We start from the raw sequence: 19,575 nt of genomic DNA, 5'->3' as shown, positions 1-19,575 counted from the left end.
GGGGTTCGAAGCTGTTCAGGTTTTCTCCCTGAAAGTGCCTTTGCTGTGTTGATGGCGAGGATGGTGGGGATGTGGTAGTTCGCTGGGGGTCTTTCTTTGGGTGCTCCCTTCTGGCCGCACAGCAGAGCACATGCTGACATGGACGGCTTTTCTTGCAGAGACGGAAGGGGCTGTGGCCTCGGTATTTTTGTGTTTCTCTTTTAGGATGCTAGTTTTCCCCTTTGTTCTCCTGCCCTGAGCTCCCCCAGCCCCACAAGGAGCCTGCCTGCCTTCTCCACCCGAGCTGCTGCCTTTGGGGGCTGCCTTCCAGACCTGTTCTGGTGCCAGGACCCCTTGGAGCTCGCCTCACGGGAGTGTTGCCCGCACAGGCCTTGGGGCCCCTTGCCCCTCCCTCCCTCAGCTTCGTCCGGACAACAGCTCGGGCGGGAGCGTTTGGGATAGCTTGTTGGACCTGGCTTTATCATCCTGTTCCAGGTCATTGAACGTCTCTGTTCAGTGCCCTGTAGGCGGGTCCTGAGTGGTCCCCTGCTCCTGTTCTGCCGGCTCCCGGTGAGCTGGGGGCCACCTGGACTTCAGCAGGCACGTCACACCCGGAGGCTTCCCGTGTGCTCTGAGGTTCTGTCCTTAATAGTGTTTGGAGCTACAGTGTCCATTCCTTTGGTGAGCGCTGGTAATAGTAGGTGCTGGCAGTTGATTTTTCATTTCCTAACCTTGCAGAATACAAATCTGGTGACCCCGTGTTGGCTCGCACATTCTGGGGAGTTAAATTCCCCAGTGAGTCTTCAGGGTCTGGGCGGTGCTGGCAAGAATAGTTGCAGGGACAGGAGGCCGAGACTGGGGTGCTGGGTCTCGCTCTGCCGATGGCGGGAAGTGGCTGCCACGGAGATAGGAGCCAGGGCGGGATCAGCCCTGGCGCCCGCCGAGGAGGCAGGAGCATCTGCAGAGCCGGGGGGGCTCATCCCAGGGGAGGGGGCCTTGCTCTGCAGTGCCGCGGTGCTCCATAAACAGACAGAAAGGTCAGCTGCGTTTTATGTCCCTGAGTTCTTGGGGACTCAGGACAGTTTCAGAGGAGTGAGTCACAGTCCAGTTCAGCGGTTTGCAAGTGAAACCAGGAGCAGAGGCTAGATGTGGGGTGTTATTTCCAGAACCTCATGACTGAGGAGCCACAGGTGTGGGCACTGTGCTAAGTGCACCTTGTGGCTCTGCTGAGCGGCTCTGCAGGCTGGGTCCAGCGTTGCCTCGGATCCCAGTTAGTATGTGGGGCTAGGGTGTGACTGCAAGTGTGCTGACCCTGAGGCCCACGCCGTGACCGCTGTTGTCCTGCTGAGAGGGCTCAGAGGTGGAGTTTGTCCCACTTGGCCCCCACACCCCCTCCCCAGATGAAAGGCACATGCATGTGGCCTCAGGAAGGTGTCCTGGCAGGTCTGAGGGGCTGAGGTGGGGGGCCCATCTGTCATCGAGACGGGTGACATACAGGTCTATTGGGTCTTACTCTCTGTGAAATAGGAGGTGAGGTTGCCTGCGGAGAGGGACGGGGAGTCACGGGCCAAGGTGGCTGCTGTGGGGACTGGGCCACACAGGTCAGAGCATGTGGGGGGACCTCCAGGCAGAGCCAGGGTATCTGCCGAGCTGCCACCAAGCAGGTGGGGCGGTAGTAGTGTGTCAGCCTCTCCTGGCATCGTGCATCATGCTGGCGGGTGACAAGACAGGCAGGGGTACCATGCTGCTCCTCGGCACCCTGTCCCCCTGAAGGCCGTGGCTTTTCTCCAGGTTGGATCGTCAGACGCAGGCTACTACTTTGGTCCATCAGATTTTTGGAGGCTATCTTCGATCAAGGGGTAAGTGGAGACTCCTGCCCTGCCCCTTCTCGTCCAGGGTTAGCGTGTTGACCAGCGGGAAGGGCAGAGCTCAGCGGTAGAGCACGTGCTTAGCGTGCATGAGGTTCTGAGTTCAATCCCCAGTCCCTCCAGTAAAAATAAATTTTAAAAAGACTTAGAGTATTAACTGGAAATGCTGACAATTGGCACCCGGGCATACCTGGGGGCCCTGACGGCCTCCAGCCTGGTCTGTGAGCCGCAGCTCTGTCTGGTGCTTTGCTGGTGGGCCCCATTCCTGGAGGGGGAGGGTAGTTCCTCATGGGTGACCATCGCCCTTCAGGTGGGAGTGAGCGCCCCTGGGGCTGCTGGCCCAGCCGGGAAGGTGCCGGCATCTGGGCCGCGGTGGGTTGGCCCTGCCTCTCGTGAGCTCTCTCTGTACGGGGGCTTTGGGGGCTGGTGAGCTGATGGCGTGCCTCCCAGATCCAGGACTTGGGACCCTGGGGTGGTGCGCTGGGAGCCCCTGCACGTGTCCCACCGCCTCCTCACTCCCGCAGTGAAGTGCTCCGTGTGCAAGAGCGTCTCCGACACCTACGACCCGTACTTGGACGTGGCGCTGGAGATCCGGGTACAGACCCTGCCCTGCTGGTCTGTTTGCATGGGGACAGGGAGGCAAGGGGCCAAAGAACCCAAAGGACAACACCCAGTTGGGGCGTGTTGTTCAGACAGATCAGGAGAGAAGCGCTGGGAGTCCTGCTGCCGCGGAGGAGGCACCGTCCTGTCTGCACCTCTCTTCCCGCATTTGCCCTCTTTTCACAGAGAGGGCGCGGTGCAGTCTCGTGCCCTGGGGCGTAAACACGGGGGGCAGGGCTGAGGAGGCGGCTCTCCTACAGGTGCTGCGCGTTTTGGGGGCACCTTCCGTTCCCTGCTGCCCCCCGAGGCTGCGGCCAGGTCCGCCCACCTCGATCTGAGGCTCCGGGCAGCCCCGCGCCACAGCCCTGATGAACCTCCCTAGGGCTGCGATGCTCTGACTCCCCCGAGGCGGCAGCGAGCAGGCCGGTTCCAGTGCCAGTGAAGTTTTGTGATTCGCTGCCTCAGCCTGAAAAAGGCCTTGCATTTGGCGTTTCTGGAATCAGCCTTTGTCTTCTGCTGTTTCAGTCCATGTTTTTGTCCTTCTCAGCAAGCTGCGAATATCGTGCGTGCTCTGGAACTCTTCGTGAAGCCAGATGTCCTGAGTGGAGAGAACGCCTATATGTGTGCAAAGTAAGTTTTGTTTTGCTCACGGCAAAAAGGTCAAGCCATCCGGAAGGACAGAATATGTCACCTAACCTGCCGTCCTCTCTCTCCCTCTCATCCTCAGAGGTGGCCACTGTCCGTGTAGACTTGTCTTAAAACTAAAAACTTCTAAACTGCGTGTGTGAAGCAGTAGCCGTGGTCTCCATTGGTGTCATCATGTGGCACTTACTACGAGCAGGTCCCTGTTCTGGGTGCCTCCCGTGCACGCACTTGTGAGCTGGGGACTGTTACTGCCCCATTTCCCAGGAGGGGAAAACTGAGGCACAGACATGAGGTGACCGGACATGGCCGTCCTGCATCCTGGACAAGCCGCGTTCCGTTCCTCACTCCTTGTCCTGGGCATTTCTCCGTCTCAGCAGACGTGACCCTGACCTGGTTGTTCTGAGGATTGCACAGTCTCAGCGTGGGGTGTGTCCCTTTATGTCAGGCCACTTAAATGCTGTGATCACCAGAGAAAATTTTTCTCCCCGTGCTTTTCAGGTTTAGGTTGATGATTCTGGGCCTGAACACGGCTTTTTCCCCTCCGTTCACCTCCTGCAGCTGCAGGAGCTGCGCCCCTGCCTGTGTCTTCTCCCCTCACTCCACGCCTCTGGCTTTGCTTTTGCTGGTTTCCTGCCTGTTTATCACCGGGCCACGTCTGCTCGAATTTGTCCTCCCCGTGTTATCTCAGAGTTACTGACGTCTTACTGTGTTTCCTCGTTGGGAAATCCTTCGTCTTTGCTCTAGAATATGCACCTTTTCTCTGGTCCCTGGTGCCCGGCCGCAGCTCTCCTCTCCCGAAGGGGTGTCGATGTGTTTGGGGCAGCAGCTTGCACGCGTCCCCTTGAAGCAGACCCCGTGTTAAAGAGTGGTCATTACCGATGTTCTGATGTTAACCTGGAGCGAGGCCAGTGCTCCTCGGGACGTGAGCTGATCGCTTTCCTGCTCGTCTTCATCGCAGATGCAAGAAGAAGGTTCCAGCCAGCAAGCGTTTCACCATCCACAGGGCGTCCAACGTCCTCACGCTCTCCCTCAAGCGCTTCGCCAACTTCAGTGGAGGGAAGATCACCAAGGTGAGTGCGTCCCGAGGGCCAGACTGCCTGGTCGGCCGCTTTTGAAAAATACAGGTTGCGGGGCTTCCCAGAGCCCATGGATCAAGTCCCTACAAGACAGGGCCCAGGAGTCTGCATTTTTGCAGGATCCCCACCTGATTGCTATGCAGTCAAGTTCAAGAACCACTGTCTTACTAGGTGTTTGTTTTTTTTTCCCCCAACCTGTCTGCACTTGGGTTGTTCCTGATGCGGAAAGTCTAGGCTTCCTTGAGAATAAGTAGGGTGAGCGGTGCACTACACAGCTCTCATCTCCCACGTCCTGTTCTGTCTCCAAAGCACGTTGTGGCTTTTTATAGAATAAACATTTGCTGTTTGTACGACAGCATTTTAAGAGAAGACACCTTGGGTGGCAAGAGTCTAGAGATCTGCTCTCCATGGGAGGAGCCTGGCTGTGTGGTTTGGGCCAGGGCCCTTGTCTGAGCCTCAGTTTCCTCACTGGCAGTGGGGGGGGGGCTTGCTTATTTAGTTCAGTGTTGCCCAGACTGGTGTTCTGCAGGGCATTCACGTGGTACCTGAGAGGAGGTGTTCTGCATTCAACCAGGTTTGGGAATGCCAGGCTGAAGTTAGAGAGTTCTTTTTAATTGCAGGCCTTCTCAGAGCCTTTATGAAGCTGTGTTGCATTTTGAATCTTCAGGGGGAATTTATTAGGAAGACTTTCCTGTGCTTAGTTGTTTGGGGAGTCATGTCCTCCTCCCTTTCCTCGTGGCCGTGTGCCCCGGTTGCTCCATCACAACATTGTGTTGACCTGAAAAGGCCACCTGCAAACGGGTACCGACTGGACGGAGCCCAAGGGCAAGTAGAAGTGGTCCCGGGGCACTCGGGATGGATGTGCCGCCCGGGACAGCAGGGTGTCCGTGTCTTGATGGGCATGTGGGTTACCATCAGCTTGCACCAGTCAGAACCTCCCGAGGGCTACTCCTCAGAGCCACGCCATTCACTCTGTGTTGATTCTACTCATTTTTTAAGGCTGTGTGTGCCCAGGCATCAGTGCAGGCGTGTCATGTCTGTCACCGTGCATCCCTGTGGAGTGGCAGGCAGGGCACCAGCAGTATTCCCCCTTCTATGCCCGGGACCCAGGGACCAGGGGCACCAGTTTGGATGCCTGGCAGACAGGACGGGAGTGGACGATGGATGAATCACTTGACAGGACAATAAAAGAAGAATTTCTTGTAGAAACTCCCATGTACAGGCGCACCTGTCTCCTGCCTTTTTTTTTTTTAATTGAAGTATAGTCCAGTTACAGTGTTGTACTGCGTCCTGGTGTATACCGCAGTGATACAGTTACACGTGTATGTATGTGTTCCCTTTCATGTTCTTTTTCATTGAAGGCTATTACAATTCATTGAAACAGACTCGCAGGCATAGAAAACAAACTTACGGTTAAGGAAAGGGAGGGGTGGATAAATTGGGAGTTCGGTGTTTGCAGATACACGCTGCTATATGTAAAGCAGACCAACAGGGTCCTACAGTGCGGCACAGGGAACCGTAGTCAGTGCCTTGTAGTGAACACACCGCTGCTTTTTTAATCGTTGGCTGAAGGAGGCTCCCGCTGCGTGCCAGCTTGCCCCAGATCGTGGAAGACCGCTGAACCCTGCGCTTGGTGTCGCCATGGGTGGAGCGGGCGGCTTGCCCTTTCCTCTCAGTGATGAGTTGTAACTGCCTGTCCCTCGGCCTTTCCCACAGGATGTCGGCTACCCGGAATTCCTGAACATCCGTCCGTACATGTCCCAGAGTAATGGCGAGCCTGTCACGTACGGGCTGTACGCTGTCCTGGTCCACTCGGGCTACAGCTGCCACGCCGGGCACTACTACTGCTACGTGAAGGTCAGCGGCTGCACGCCCACTCCGGCCGCGGGGGCGCTGGTGGCGTGCCTGCTCCTCCTGGAGCAAGTCTGCGGTGCCCGTTGGTGCCGGTGCGCGCGTGGCCGGGGCAGAGTGTTCATTCCGTGGAAAGCAGCGTGATGTGTAGCTGTGCTCAGGTCCCACAGTTGCTTCTCCGTGGAGCACAGAGACACCTTTAGAACCTGTCTGTCCAGGGCTGTGTGCCCTTGGGCTTGGGACAAGATGCTGGAGGGAGGCTGCTCGCAGTGCCCGGCCCTTAGAACCCTGGAGAAGTCTTGGGAAGGCTGTGCCTATCAGATCTGCCAAAATAGCCTTCAGAAGGGAAAGCTCGCATCTTTGTAGGGGAAGGGGGCTCCAGCACGCTTGGGGTCATGTTTGAGTTAGACCAACACTAGACATTTTAATATGAAATTGTTACTAGTTAATCAGCACTCGGCTGTATGTTGCCACAAGGAAAAAGAATTTGAAAATAAGGATTATGGAATTGTTGATTGTTCTGTTCTGTTTCCTCCCATGCCCTGTGCTGCTTCAGGCAAGCAACGGACAGTGGTACCAGATGAACGACTCCTTGGTCCATTCCAGCAACATCAAGGTGGTTCTGAACCAGCAGGCCTACGTGCTCTTCTATCTGCGGTAACTGAACCCCAGCCTCCCCGACGGGCACCCCCTCTCCTCCCTGGCCCTTTTCTGGGAGAAAGTAATTGGGGATCCACAGGAGGGGGACTGAGTGGTTCACGGCCAGTCCCGTGTTGAGAGAGCGGCCCTGGGAAGGGCACTTTCAGACGCCGTCTGCCTGGTACTGAGTCAAAGCCAGAGCCTCGGGGAGGGTCGGAGCAGGAGTCCATCTGCCCCTCCTGGAGGTGACTTTGACCATAAATGGGGCAGTTGGCTGTTACTTTATATCATTGCCCCAAATTAGATGCGTTCCATCTGGATATTAGTGGCCAGCTTGGCTTCCTCTGGGAGTGAAGTAGGTTGTCGGGCAGGAGGCCTTGAGGGGGTTTGGGAGGCTGGTCACCAGCCTGGAGGATGAGAACACGGAGACAGAGGTCTTCGTACACGTTCTGCTGAGTTAAGCGTTCGCGGGGTCCCTCTGGCTCTCTGATCAATGGGGAGTCTGAGCTTGGAGGAGCGCTGTCGTGACCTGCTCTCTGCTTTCGTGGGCAGAATGCGAGGCTGCGGAGCAAGTTCCCGTGGTTTAAGGGCGGAGTGAGGTTTCCGAGCAGCTCTCCGGGACTGTCAGGGGTCTCTCTGGCTGTCCCGCCTTTGTCTGCCCTTTGTTTTTTCCCCACCACTGGAACTGTAACCTTGACGTCACTGTTCTGATGCCTTCTCACACTCAGTTGCACTCAGGCCTCTGCAGCTTTAGCAGGACAGCCCCTGACGGTTCTGTTCCTTCGACAGGCTCCCAGGCTCCAAGAAGAGGCCTGAGGGCTCCATCTCCAGGACAGCCTGCTCCGTCCCCGGTCGCCCCGGTGTGGTTCCAGACCACGTCAGGAAGAGCATCGCCAACGGGGCCACGTCCTCCCCACTGGCCGGAAAGGTGCTTGTTTCAGAGGATCCACAGATACGTTGTGGGCCTTCACGCCCCTGCTGCTCTGGGGGTCACTGGGGCCCCAGACCTCTTCTCACTGGGGACTCAGCCCAATAGACAGAGAGTGCAGACAGTTGTCTCCTCCCTCCACGTTCTCTCTGAAGTTGGTCATGAGCTGACATTGATGGGGGGGGGGAGGCAATGATGTGAAAACCCGACTCAGCAAACCCAGACGGAGCCCCCATGTGTGCCCGCCTTACGGCAGCTGCCACGCAGGAGGGCGGCGGCCGGTTCCCAGAGCAAACCTTGGACCTTAAGCATCCGGGAAAAAATATTTCATCCTCACATTTTAACACCAGAAGTGTGAGTCGTTTGAACCAGTTCCCTGATTTCAGTAATTGTGCTGTAGTTATGGTAAGAGAAGTCCTTTGTTTTTGTTTAATTTGGGGGAGGGTAATTAGGTTTTATTTGTTTGTTTGTTTTTAATGGAGGCCCTGGGGATTGAACCCAGGACCTCGTGCGTGCTAAGCACACACTCTACCCCTGAGCTACACCCTCCCGACAGAAATCCTTTTTTTTAGGAATACGTGCGGATGAATTTAAAGGTAAAAGGATGTCACATCTGAAATTTACTTAAATGGGTAGAGAAATGTACTTGTGTGTCTGTGCATGTGCACATGTGTGTGCGGAGGGTGGAAGACGAGAGCGCTAGTGCGGTAGAGCGCTGACAGTTAGGAAGTACTCTTGAAGCGACTTTTAACGTATTGAAAATTTTCTAGTAGGAAAAGTTAAGAACTCAGTTTTATTGACAAAGTAATAGCAATTTCTTTATTACAGCATAACTCAGAATTCAAAAATAGGTCGACCCTCTTTGTCTACTGCATCTGCGACCCTTTTCCTTCAGTCTGAAGGCCAAATCCAAAGGCAGGCTGCCAGAGCCCTTCCCAGTCCGCAGGGGTTTTAGTCCTTTATGCAGATGTGTTTCCCTTCCAACATTCAAGGAAATAGAAGCCGAGATAGCAGTGTCGGAGTTGACGTAGCAGTGGTGATTGTCACTGTGGCCAGACCAGGAAGGCCCGAGGACCAGGCGGGGCGTGGGGGCGCCTGAGTGTGTGCAGGGGCACAGGGAAGACCCTGGGTCGGGCCACCACAAGGCCGCTTCCCTGACCCTGTGTGTTTCCTTTACAAAGATAACTTTCCAAACACACTGCAGCTGCACAGGAGTCATTTTACTTTCAATACCACTGTAAATTCCGTGTACTGCAGTGCCGTGGGAAGACGTGTTCTCTTTAGAGAGAATGTTATAAAGACTTACCCAAATGACTTAAAATCACTCTTGCACATGCAAAGGATGTGGATGTTGAAACGATTCGAAGTAGTGTGCAGTCGGCACATATTTGGGGGGAAAACACCTGCTGCTGGTGGCAGTGCAGTGGATGCAGTCTGGCGGTGTGCATCCTCATGTAGGAAAGTGTCAGTAGCCTGGTAGTTCTGTTTCTAAAAAATTAGCATGGAATACGAAGTGCAGAAAGAGATTCAGTCTTTTGATTGTTCATTCAACCAGTAGTTGCTAAGCACTGACTCCACTGGACCTTGAGCCAGGTGTGGGGGCCATGACGGTGAACAGCACCCGTGCAGGCCTGGAGAAGCTTCTGGGTGGAGTGGGTGGTTCAGACCCCTTTGTAACGAGCTTTGCAGGGAAGGGCCGGGCGCTTAGCACCATGGTGTTCATTTCAGGGACACCTGGAGCCAGTCTATAAATACTTCGCTCAGTGAGATGGTTGCTAGTCAGACATCAGAGACCTAGCTGAGGGTGTGAATGTGTGAAGATGCCTCCGGTGATGGCACGATGGTGAGGCCGGGTCGGACGCCGCTGTGTGGCCAGGCTGCAGGGAAGCCCGCAGGGGGAAGCACCAGCGTGTTCATCGTTGGTTGTGTTTAGGTGGTGGAACTTCATAGATTTTTCTCCTTTATACTTTTTTTGTATTTCTCAAGTCTTGACGTAAGGGTACTGCTTTCATAGCAAAGCTGATTATAAAGAGAGCCACCCCTATATGCACAACTCAAGAGATACTGAAAAGAAGTAACAGTGTCTTTATCACGTGTCCATGGAAATGGTCTGTCTGGGGCTGCTCGTTGGAGCCCCCGCCTGCCACCACCCTGCAGAAGCCCCAGCCCCGCTCCCTCTGGTTCTGACCGCGTCCTCTGCTTCACTCCCTTAGAGACCAGACCCTGTGACGATGAAAAAGTTGCAGACCCCCGAAGAGGTTGGGGTGGCCATTGCCAGGAACGGCTCCGTGTTGGGGCTGAAGTCTCAGAATGGACATGCTCCTCCCAAGCTGCCCTCGGGGTCCCCTTCCCCCAAACTCTCCAAAACACCCACGCACACGCCCACCCTCCTGGAGGAGCCTGGAAAGAAGGTCAAGAAGTCCGCCACCCTGCAGCCCTTCTCCCCATCCCCCAAGACGGCTCAGGGGCTCCACAGGACCGGCGACCCGAGCGGCAGCCGGTGTGCGAGCCGCGGGCAGAGCCCCTGGGACAGCAGGGCTGCCCCCGTCTCTACCTCAGCCCGGGCCCCGGCCGCGGGCCCCGCGGATGGGCCCGAGGCAGGCGGCCAGGGCTCCGCCGCTGACGGCTGGGCTTCCGGCACTTCCAGCCCCGAGTCCTCTGCTAGCAGCGGCCAGGCCCGCGCCCCCCGGCCCCCCGGGAGCCGAGCCACCCCACTCCGTGATGCTCAGGGAACCGACTCTGCCGCTGCCGGCCCGTCCAAGACGCCGCCGCCCCAGGAGGACACCAAGGGGACGAAGCCCAGGGTCCCTGTCCCTAGCAGCTGCGCCCCCGAGCCCACCACCGCCACGTCTCCTCCACCAGCCAAAAAACCAGCCCTTTCTGCCAAGAAGGTGGGTGTGTGGACACCTCGGGCCTGACAGTGTGTCGGGGAGGGGGTCGGAGAGCGCGTTTGGCTTCAGTTGAGGGGGTGGGCGGCAGTGGGGGGCATTTGGCCGCCCGGGGGCCAAGCTGTCGTTCATTCCTGGGTGTTTGCAGGTGGGGGCAGGGGCTGGCCTGCATGATGCCGGCAGCTGATGGGCTGGGGTGCCCCGCGGTCCCCCGTCTGGGTCTCTAGACGGATGGCCTCAGGGAGACTTGGGATCAGTCGGGCAGGCAGGGACACAGAGGGCATGGGCTGGCTGGTGCCTCCGTGTGCAGCTCGAAGCTCCGGGATGGAACGTCGTGCTGAGATTTTTGCTGAACTTCCTTCCTTCTTCCTTTTCGGTTCTAACCAGAGACACTTCTGATTCTTCTCCCGCCACTCTCCCCCCTCACTCTCCCTTTCTGTTTGTTTTTTCTCCCTCTGTCCTCTCGTCCCTCTTTCTGGGCTCCTTTGTTTTTTTCTTTTCTTTTTCTTTTCTTCTTGTTTTCCCTCTTCACTCACGGCAACCTTTTTTAGACCACCAAGTTTTTATTTATGTCAATAACTACAGGCCAGCACCCTGCGGAGGGCAACCGGCAATGACCTCCGTCCGCCTCCCCTCTCTCCATCCTCCGACCTCACCTACCCCAGGAAACCCACTCACCCCGTCGTCACCTCCACCTGGCCTGTCAGTGCAACCAGGTGAGCGCGGCTGGCCGCCCCGCCCGGTGCTGCACGTGCAGCTGCGCGGGCATGGGGTCTCCCTGGTCTCTCCAGGTCCTCCTGGTGACGTTGGGTCAGAGGCAGCAGGGTCCCCGCAGTCCTGGTGTCTTCATTTTGTCCTCTTCTCCTGTCTGTCTGCCACATGCACATAGCACTGGGTGTGCTGTGAACTGAGCTGCCTGTGGCTCCCCGGCCCCGTGACAGGACCCCGAAGGAGAAGAGAAAGGGGGCGTTCCGAATAGACCCCGCGTGAGCCCAGGGTCCCGCGCGGTCCTTGTGTCTCCCAGCCACTCCCCAGGCTTGTCTCAGGGTGGGTGGGGCCTGTCGCCCTAGCCCTGCAGAGCCTCCCCTAGTGGGCCTTGGGCCCTTCGCCCTGGCTTCTGGAGCAGAACGCCTGGTTCTGTGGGAGCTTTTCGGGCTCCTGGGTAGACGCCCCTCCCGGAGGTGCGGGCTATTGCCTCCCCACAAGTGCTGCACGAGGGTGCTCACCCTCCTGAGTGTGCACAGTGGCAAAAAGCTGAGAATTTCTGATAAATGATGGCTGAGGGGCTGTCAAGGTGTTTGGCAGCTGGGGGGCAGGGAGAAGGGAGGGAGGAAAGAAGGAAGGAGGAGAGGAAGGAGGGAGAGAAGGGAGAGAGACAGATGGGCGAGGCCATGAGAGGTTCGGGTAGGTCTGGTGCTTGCTGTGGTGCCAACATGCGCTCCCCACCCCTCAACTCGTTCTGGTTGCACGTCCGGGGCACCCCCCCCATTGCGCACTCAGAGGACCCCGCCCTTCCCCTAACCCAGCACTCCACAGCCTCTCCCTTGCTCACTCCTGGCACAGTGTTTTTGCACATAGTAGGTCCTTGAACATTTAAGGCATTGATTGGGTATTTTTTCTCTGTTTCTTTGGTGCATAACCTTTTTCTTTTTAAATTCCAGAAAGCGCAGAGTCACGTGACATAGTAGTGCAGCTCGTACGTGGCCGTCAGAGTTTGTTCTGATTTAGATGATGACGAAACAGTCCTGTTTAATTCAGTTACCCTTGGGAGAGGCATTATTGTCACGCACTCACAGATGAGGAAATTGTGGCTCGGAGTGGGAAGTTGACTTTTCCGAGGTCACGTAGCTGGCGAGAGGCAGATCCAAGAGTCTAGTCTGATTCGGCCCCAGACCCTGCCCCCCACTCGTCCTGCTGTGTGATCTTGCTGTGTTTCCCTGATTTTCCTGACCCTCAGCTTTCAGAAGAAAGTCACAGGAGGGGACCAGTGGAAGGGGTGTGGGCTTGTACCCGCCTTTCTCCTAAGGCTCCCTTCCTGTGCCGGAGCACCTGGAGACTTGTGGAGGCTGGAAATTTATCGTTTAGTGCAGCTTTCCTCTTTGTGTTGGAAATTTAAAACTTCAAGAGTTTGCAAAAATAGTTTAAACTGCTTGGTGATGCGAAACTGATAGATATATGATGATGTTTAGTAACTTTGATCTTAAGAAGGTTTGAACTTTGTCAGCCTGTGTTTTCTCATTTCCACATTATGCGTGTATATCTGATGTTCATGGGGAAAAACCACTTAAAGTCCTTACCTAAATGGGAAGGGGCTGAGGGAGGGCAGATGGATAGAGCTCAGCCCATCCTCACTGCCTGGCTGTCCCTGCAGGGCTGTTTCACCTGCTCCCAGACCATCCAGCCATCTGAAGCCCCATCCCGGCCCCTGCACCTCGTCACTGTCCAGTAGCTCCCAGCCTTTTGGGACATCAGACCCTCGGAGCTGCTCGTCCGCCTCTGCTCCCCTGCCTCAGGTCAACGGGGGCATCAGAGCCCCTCCACACCAGCTGCTAGAGGCCAGCGAGCCACCCCAGATCCTCCGTAAGAAGAGGAAGAAGAGCCCTGTGGGGGAGACCCGGGGCTTGGAGGCCAGCACAGCCACTGCAGCCCCTCCTGGAAAGAGGAGGAGGAGGAAGAGGAGGCAGACAGGGGACACAGATGCCTCCTCCCGGCAGGAGGGGAAGGTGCAGAGGCAGCCCTGGGGTCCTGAGTGCAGGATGGAGAGCCGGGTAGGGCTGCCCATGGACAGACTGGAGGAAGGGAGTGGACAGCAGCAAGAGAACAGCCAGCGCCTGGGGAACGGGTGGCTTGAGGGATGTGTGACCGATGGCCACCCCGTGAGCAACAGAAAGAAGAGGAGGAGGGGAGCGGAGAGCCTTGGTGGAGAAGACTGCCTCCCCCAGGACCCACCTTGGCTTGGGTAAGAGCGAGGGGCCGGGCAGCCCTGCACCCGCTCTGACAGACACACGGTCCACTCCCAGGCGGGTGGCTGTCTGGAAGTAGAGGTGCTGCCCGGACCTCTGGGACGTGACCATGTCCTCAAGTGTCCCAGTGGGATGGCGAGTGGAGGCAGCGTTCCAGACCCGGCCAGCATCTTCTGTTCCAGGAGGTCATGTGACCTGGCCAGGCAGGGCTGTGGTCAGATCATCCAATCAGGAGGACTTGCCTCGGGGAGGGTTACAAGACGCACTTGTGTGCCCCTCTGGGCCGTGGAGGTGGACAGCTGGCACGCTCTGTCCAGGTCGGGTTCTGGTAGTGTCTCCAGGGGGCTGTCCTGCAGGGCGAGGCACACTCCAGCTGAAGTTCATGGGGTGTTTGGGCCTCAGTTTGCTTGGGGCTGACTGTTGACTCTGGTTCTTAGGAGCGGCTCTCCCTCAGACACCGTCCAGCCAGAGACCCCTGTGGCATCACCCAGGAAAAAGAAAAAGAAAAAACGGAAGCAGGAGTTGTGGCAGGAAGTAGATGAGAACGAGCCTGAGGGTCGAAGGGGCTCTGCCTGCCCCACTCCTGGGGACCCCATAGGTGTGTCCTGGGCAGGGCAGCAGGGGGCGGGGTGGGCCTCTGCCTGCATCTCAAGGCGGGTGTGCAGCGGGAAGGGCCAGTTCAAAGGCCTCTCACCCCTGCCCCAAGTCTGCCCCTTTGAGCCGTCAGGCCACAGTGTCCTCACCCGGCAAAGCATCAGCCATAGCTGCCCGTCCATAGGAAAGATGGGTAACCATAAACTTGACACATTCTGTTAACACAGATTTGAGGCTGTTCCCGTCTAAACCTTCCCACTGGGCTGACTCCTGGGCCGCCCAGCCTGGAGTTTTTGTGTGCTGCTTGAATGTAGAGCACTGGGGTCAGAAGCTGAGCCCCTTGGCCCCTCTCTGCAGCGGCCTCTCTGAAATCGCGTGGCCCTTGCCGTTCAGTTTCCATGGGCTACGGCTGGGCTCAGGCTGAGTGGCCAGCTGGGCTCGCTGGGCTGTCCTGAGAGAACGTGTCTGTTGAACGAAGGGTAGAAACAGCCAGCTTCTCGGGAAGGGCCCCCAGGCAGCAGGTCCCGGGGGGTCTGCTCTGCCATCTGTGGGTCCAGTTCTATTAGTGCTTTGGGGGCACGCAGGCCCCTGGGGGTTGGCTTATGTCTGTCAGTCTCCAGAGAAACGAATTTATGAATACACATGGAATTTTAATAATTACATTGCAAAGCACCAGCTGCTAGGCAGTGAGGAGTAAGTACAGCCAGCGGGTGGCTGACGTGTCACTGGGGGAAAGGCTGCATGGGGGGGGCGTCACCAGACCTCGGGGTCAGTTGCTTGGCGAGCACACTGGCCGAGCGGGAGATGCTGCTGGGCCACCGGGCTCAGAGGGTGGGTGTGGGGGACAGGAGCTGCCCTGTAGAGCTGTGGGGACGGGGCAGCATTTTGTCGTCGCTCCAGGTCCCCGCGGCTGAGGGAGCTTCCATTCGGACCCCCTTTTCTCCTTCTTCCGTCAGACCGAGGACTCGAGGCTGCCTATAGGGTTTTGTTTTGTTTCCGGTGTTTGGGTTTTCATCTTTTCCACAGTTGATTGGTCCAGTAGTGTCTTCTATTGAGAAAGAATAACTAACTCCCTTGTCACGGGCCGGAAGGGAGAACTTGGTTTTTACGTGTTATTTCAAGGATTTGTCCTCAGTGGGTTCTTTGATTCTGTTGTAAACGAAAGGTATACGATGGTTTCCTCGGTGATTTATTTTAATGTGTGTAAGTGTTCCTCGGATTGCAGGGCTGGGACGGGCTCCTCCTGTATCCTGGGACAGAGAGAGAATATCCGATGTGGTCCAGGAACTGCTCAAGTACTCATCTGATAAGGCCTACGGCAGAAGAGGTACTGGTTTTGCAACTGGACTTCTGTCTTCCTGCGATTGGCTCGCTAGGGGTGGGGAGGGCCGAGATGGGTCCTGCTGAGCCTGGCGCCCAGTCGTCACTTGGCTCTGAAGATGGACAGGAAATGGACCGTGAACATCTGATGCCCCCCCCCGACCCCCACAGCCATTGCATGAAGGTCAAGAGCCCTGTGGGCGAGTGCTGTCTGTGGAGGGACCCAGAGCAGCTTCTCCCTGGGGTGCGGGAGCAGGGGAGTGAGCAGGGTGGCCGCCTCTGGGCAGGCCCCCCGGGGACAGCGTTAATCTGGGTCGGGGGAGCGGACGGGAAAGCTCGTCCAGCACTTCTGCCGTAAGTTCTCATTTGGAACATTGTTTTCTAATTCAGACTTGGAGAAGGAACACGAGATCTTGTTTCTCAGATGAGGGCATGGGTTTAAAAAGAACTAAATTTTGTAGGTTGGCGGTTTGGAGAGTTAGTGTTTGCTCTTTGAGAGACAGAATCACTGACTGCCCTGCACAAAGGAGACCACTCTGTCCCTCCCCTTTTCCGTCCCCGAGTGTCCTTTCACCAGAGGGTGGAACTTGGAAGTTTTGAGTACCTAGGAGGAGAGCAGCCTGGTTTGTAAACTTTGTCCGTGAAGTAAGTCCCCCGGGCAGCTGGGAGCCCACCAAGGTGCTGATGTGTGCGTCTGTTTCGCAGTTCTGACGTGGGACGGCGAGGTGTCGGCGGTCAGTCAGGACGCCATGCAGGACAGCCGGCTGGCCCGCACAGCCACTGTCATTGACAACTGGGACGAAGAGTTCGATCGAGGGAAGGTGTGGCGTGTGGTGGGGACGGGCGGGGCAGAGCCGGGGAGTGCCGGTGGAGGGGGATTTTGGGGACAGTTTGAAGTGGCAGCCATGTCGAGGGTGGCTGAGGGCGAGACTGGAGGTGACCGCTCGGGTTCAGGTGCCACGGGTCATGGCCCATGGCTGGGCACGTGTCCTCTGGTTGCTCCTGCTCCTCCGTCAGTAAAGTGGGGCTCGGGGACACCCCGTGGTCACAGGGAGAGTGGATCTCCAGCGGAGGGCACACCCTGGGGTGCCTGCTGCTGCACAGGAAGCACCTGAAAAGGAGCCGCCAGAAATGAGGGGCTTTCGGGGAATCGTGACACCTGCGGTTCTTGATGCAGGAAAAGAAAGTGAAAAAATTCAAGAGAGAGAAGAAAAGAAGCTTCAACGCCTTCCAGAAACTTCAGAGTAGACGGAACTTCTGGTCTGTGACTCATCCAGCTAAGGCCACCAGCCTCAGCTATCGCCGCTGACTTTGCTGCTGCCGATAGGTCAGTTTGGGGCAGGGTGTGTGTGTGTGTGATGGGGGGTGCACACACTGGTCACTCACAGGAGGACCAGACCGTGTTTCCAGGCTCCATCTGTGTTGCACGTCGTTGCCCGTGTCGGATGCGCCCTCCGTGGTGGGTGGTGAGACTCCCAGGGGCTCATTTCTCCCCACCGAGAATGATGCTCTTGACCCCACAGCCTCTGGAGACGAGGCGTCCCTTCCTGGAGTCTGTCCGTCTGAACCGTACAGCCGCTTGCCGGGGACTTGCTGGCCCCTACCGTAGGAGGATGGCCTATGGCAGCCCTGGACTTGTTCGGACCAGGACCTCTGGTGACAACACACACTGACAGACCCCACAGCGACGTGTGGAGCAGGTGGCAGCGGCATGGCGACCAGGAACCCGGGACAGGGCTGAGCGTCCCCGGATCCTGGCCAGCGGCATCTGGTCTGGGGCCATGGTGGCAGAGAGCTCGGAGGACAGTGGCCATGCCTTCCCAGGGCGCCCTCCAGTCCGCAGAGGACAGCGAGCGGTTGCTTCCTCTTCTCAGCGGGCCGTCCATCACCCTCCCCGGCGGCTGGTGCTGCAGTCCGTCCTGGCCTCCCCGCTTCCCTTGTCTCTATGCCTTACTGCCCACCCTCAGAAGCCGGAGCCCGCGGCCGGCCCCACGCTGCTGCCTCTCCCTCACAAGAAACTCCAGACCGTCTCTGGGAGGCAGGTGGCGGGGGCGGAGATGGGCTGACGCACCTGCTTTCCGGGCTGCTCTTGACTGCGATGGCTTTGCCAGACCCCCCCTTGCAGCTGCAGTGACCCGCGGGTCCTTGTCGAGGTGGTGGTCTGGGAGTAGAATCCTCCTTTTATTTTCCTACTTGAGATAAAACCTTTATTTTTGATCAGGCCTGTGGTTTCCATTAGCAGTATGTCTCCTTCCCCTAATGTGCAGATCCTGGCTTCGTTTGCTCCATTTTATGAGTGCTTTCGAATTTAGATGATTGTCTAACCTGAGGAGATCACGGTTGCTTTTCTGTCTCGCTCAAGCTGTGCCTGCGAATTTGTCATTGAATAAATACGGGAACTCTCAGTGAGGGTGATGCTTTCCAGAAAAAAGAGGGGAGTCCCAGTGGCAGAAGGTGGAGAAGTAAACCCCTCCCCGGGTGTCTGGAGATGCACCGTGTCCGGCCTTGCCGTGTCCTTCGAGCGGTCCTCCTGGCCTGAGGCCGATGCCCCTGTCTGGCCCCGACTTTCTTCCTCGCGGAGCCTTGCCCTTCGCTTCACCACTTGTTCTGGGCCTGGGGGGATCTTGGTGGTATCGAAAAAGCGTTATTTTTTTACATGGGAGATACATCACTTTTTTCACGTGGGGGTTTCTCTTCGTTTTTCCTTCCTGTTTTTGTATTTCTCTTTTAAAAGGTAGGGGCAGTAATACCAGCGGCCTGAGCTGGGGCTGCCCTGGTCCCGGCGGGTGAGCAGGGCTTTGTGCGGACCCACCCTGCATATCAGCTGCACCTTGTTCAAAGCTGAGGGGTCTGCCCCAGTGCTCTGTGGCTTTGTCCTCTGTCACCTTGGGAGGGGAGGCAGGTGCGTCTACAGGCAGGGCTTTTCCCCCTCTTGTGAGATTGACATTCATTCCTCTACGACTTACATCCACAGCCACGTTTTCGTCATGTTCGGCGGTGGAAAAAAGAAAAATTCAGTCCTTTGCTAGCGCGGAGTTTATCTCCTTTCTCTCCCTCTGCTCCTCCAGATCAGCCTCTTCCTTTCACTGCTCCGTGATGGTAGATCCTTTTCCCAAAAGAAACGTACTGCTTTCTCCTGGGCAGTGATGAGCACAGGCCTGGCCCCGCAGCGTTCCTCAGTGCCGGGCAGAGTCGAGTCCTTCCCTCCAGGGAAGGGGCATCAGCCAAACCAGGAGCAAGAGGACAGGCCCAGAGAATTAGTCCAAACCCTAGGTGTACATATATAAGTAACTGAAGCTTTTGTAATAGCGGTCACCGGGTTGACTTAGAATATCGGTTTAATTTAAGTTTGTGTTGGGGTCACTTCTTCCGGTGGTCCTGGGTCCTCTTGCTCCCTGCCTCTAGGCTGGGGTCCTGGTCCCACCTCTGCTCCGTATGTGCAGAGAGCCCCTGGCCCACGACCTGCAGCCCCGCTCCAGGGGTCCAGGGGCCCCAGATGTTGCCAAGATCTTGGTGCAATAAAATAATTTTTGTGAGTCTTGCCTGTGTGTTTTTTTTTCCCCCTTTGACTTTTAAAAGTTTCACCTCAACCACAGTCCGCCGTCACAGGTCACGGGAGAGGTCGACCGAGTCTCTGGTAACCCACCCATGAGCCGGGCACCTTCTGCAGCAGGAAAGCTTAGAGCGGGTCTCCGTTAAGAGTTAAGGGGAGTGAAGAGGTTTACTTGTGTGTCTTAATGTGTTATTTGAATTTAAGAAGACAGGAATCTTCGAAGAGGCTCCCTGAGCTTTGTGGGCGATGGTCTGTGAGCACTGAATTGGAGAAACTTGGCAACAGTATCATTCCACTGAGGTTTGCTGTTTGAATTTGTTTTGACTGAATAATGTTTGGATTTCTGCAGAGAAAGAGGGGAGGGGAGAAATCGCAGGTTTGACTAAGCTGTGAGTTTCCCTCCCGGCCGGCACGGGCGACTCGGGCCCTCCTGGGCCAGCCACGCGCTGAGGAGGCCGTGTTACCCGCGTCGGTACAGGGCGGGTGCGCGCTGTTAGGCCCACCCGGCTGGGCGGTGCTGAGCGGGAGGTTGGGATCTGGCCGTAGCGCATCCAGGAGGTCGGGGGAGGCCTGGAGCGGCGCAGGTCCCTGCAGAGCCCCCGTGCCTGGCACGTCACCTGCGGCAAGAGCAGCCCCAGTGAGTCTGTGACAGAAACTAGTGCGGTCCCGGG

At 57.0% G+C, this 19,575-nt stretch overlaps 1 protein-coding gene across 1 annotated transcript in view; it reads left to right on the top strand.

Annotated features, from left to right (window-relative positions):
• USP36 (ubiquitin specific peptidase 36) overlaps positions 1 to 18,887 on the top strand; it is a 33,062-nt gene extending 14,175 nt beyond the window's left edge. Inside the window, exons 7-21 of the mRNA XM_072939728.1 lie at positions 1,771 to 1,838; positions 2,372 to 2,442; positions 2,995 to 3,077; positions 4,051 to 4,162; positions 5,885 to 6,025; positions 6,576 to 6,676; positions 7,448 to 7,586; positions 9,800 to 10,477; positions 11,060 to 11,190; positions 12,846 to 13,433; positions 13,875 to 14,035; positions 15,257 to 15,358; positions 16,057 to 16,172; positions 16,529 to 16,678; positions 16,875 to 18,887. Of these exons, the coding sequence (XP_072795829.1) occupies positions 1,771 to 1,838; positions 2,372 to 2,442; positions 2,995 to 3,077; positions 4,051 to 4,162; positions 5,885 to 6,025; positions 6,576 to 6,676; positions 7,448 to 7,586; positions 9,800 to 10,477; positions 11,060 to 11,190; positions 12,846 to 13,433; positions 13,875 to 14,035; positions 15,257 to 15,358; positions 16,057 to 16,172; positions 16,529 to 16,660 (2,623 nt within the window). The 3' untranslated portion in view covers positions 16,661 to 16,678; positions 16,875 to 18,887. The remainder of the gene's footprint in view (positions 1 to 1,770; positions 1,839 to 2,371; positions 2,443 to 2,994; positions 3,078 to 4,050; positions 4,163 to 5,884; positions 6,026 to 6,575; positions 6,677 to 7,447; positions 7,587 to 9,799; positions 10,478 to 11,059; positions 11,191 to 12,845; positions 13,434 to 13,874; positions 14,036 to 15,256; positions 15,359 to 16,056; positions 16,173 to 16,528; positions 16,679 to 16,874) is intronic.
• The last annotated feature ends 688 nt before the right edge of the window (positions 18,888 to 19,575 follow it).

The sequence above is a fragment of the Vicugna pacos genome, chromosome 16 (assembly GCF_048564905.1).
Source record: "Vicugna pacos chromosome 16, VicPac4, whole genome shotgun sequence".
Classification (NCBI taxonomy): domain Eukaryota; kingdom Metazoa; phylum Chordata; class Mammalia; order Artiodactyla; family Camelidae; genus Vicugna; species Vicugna pacos.
This window is presented reverse-complemented; position numbering and strand designations above follow the sequence as displayed.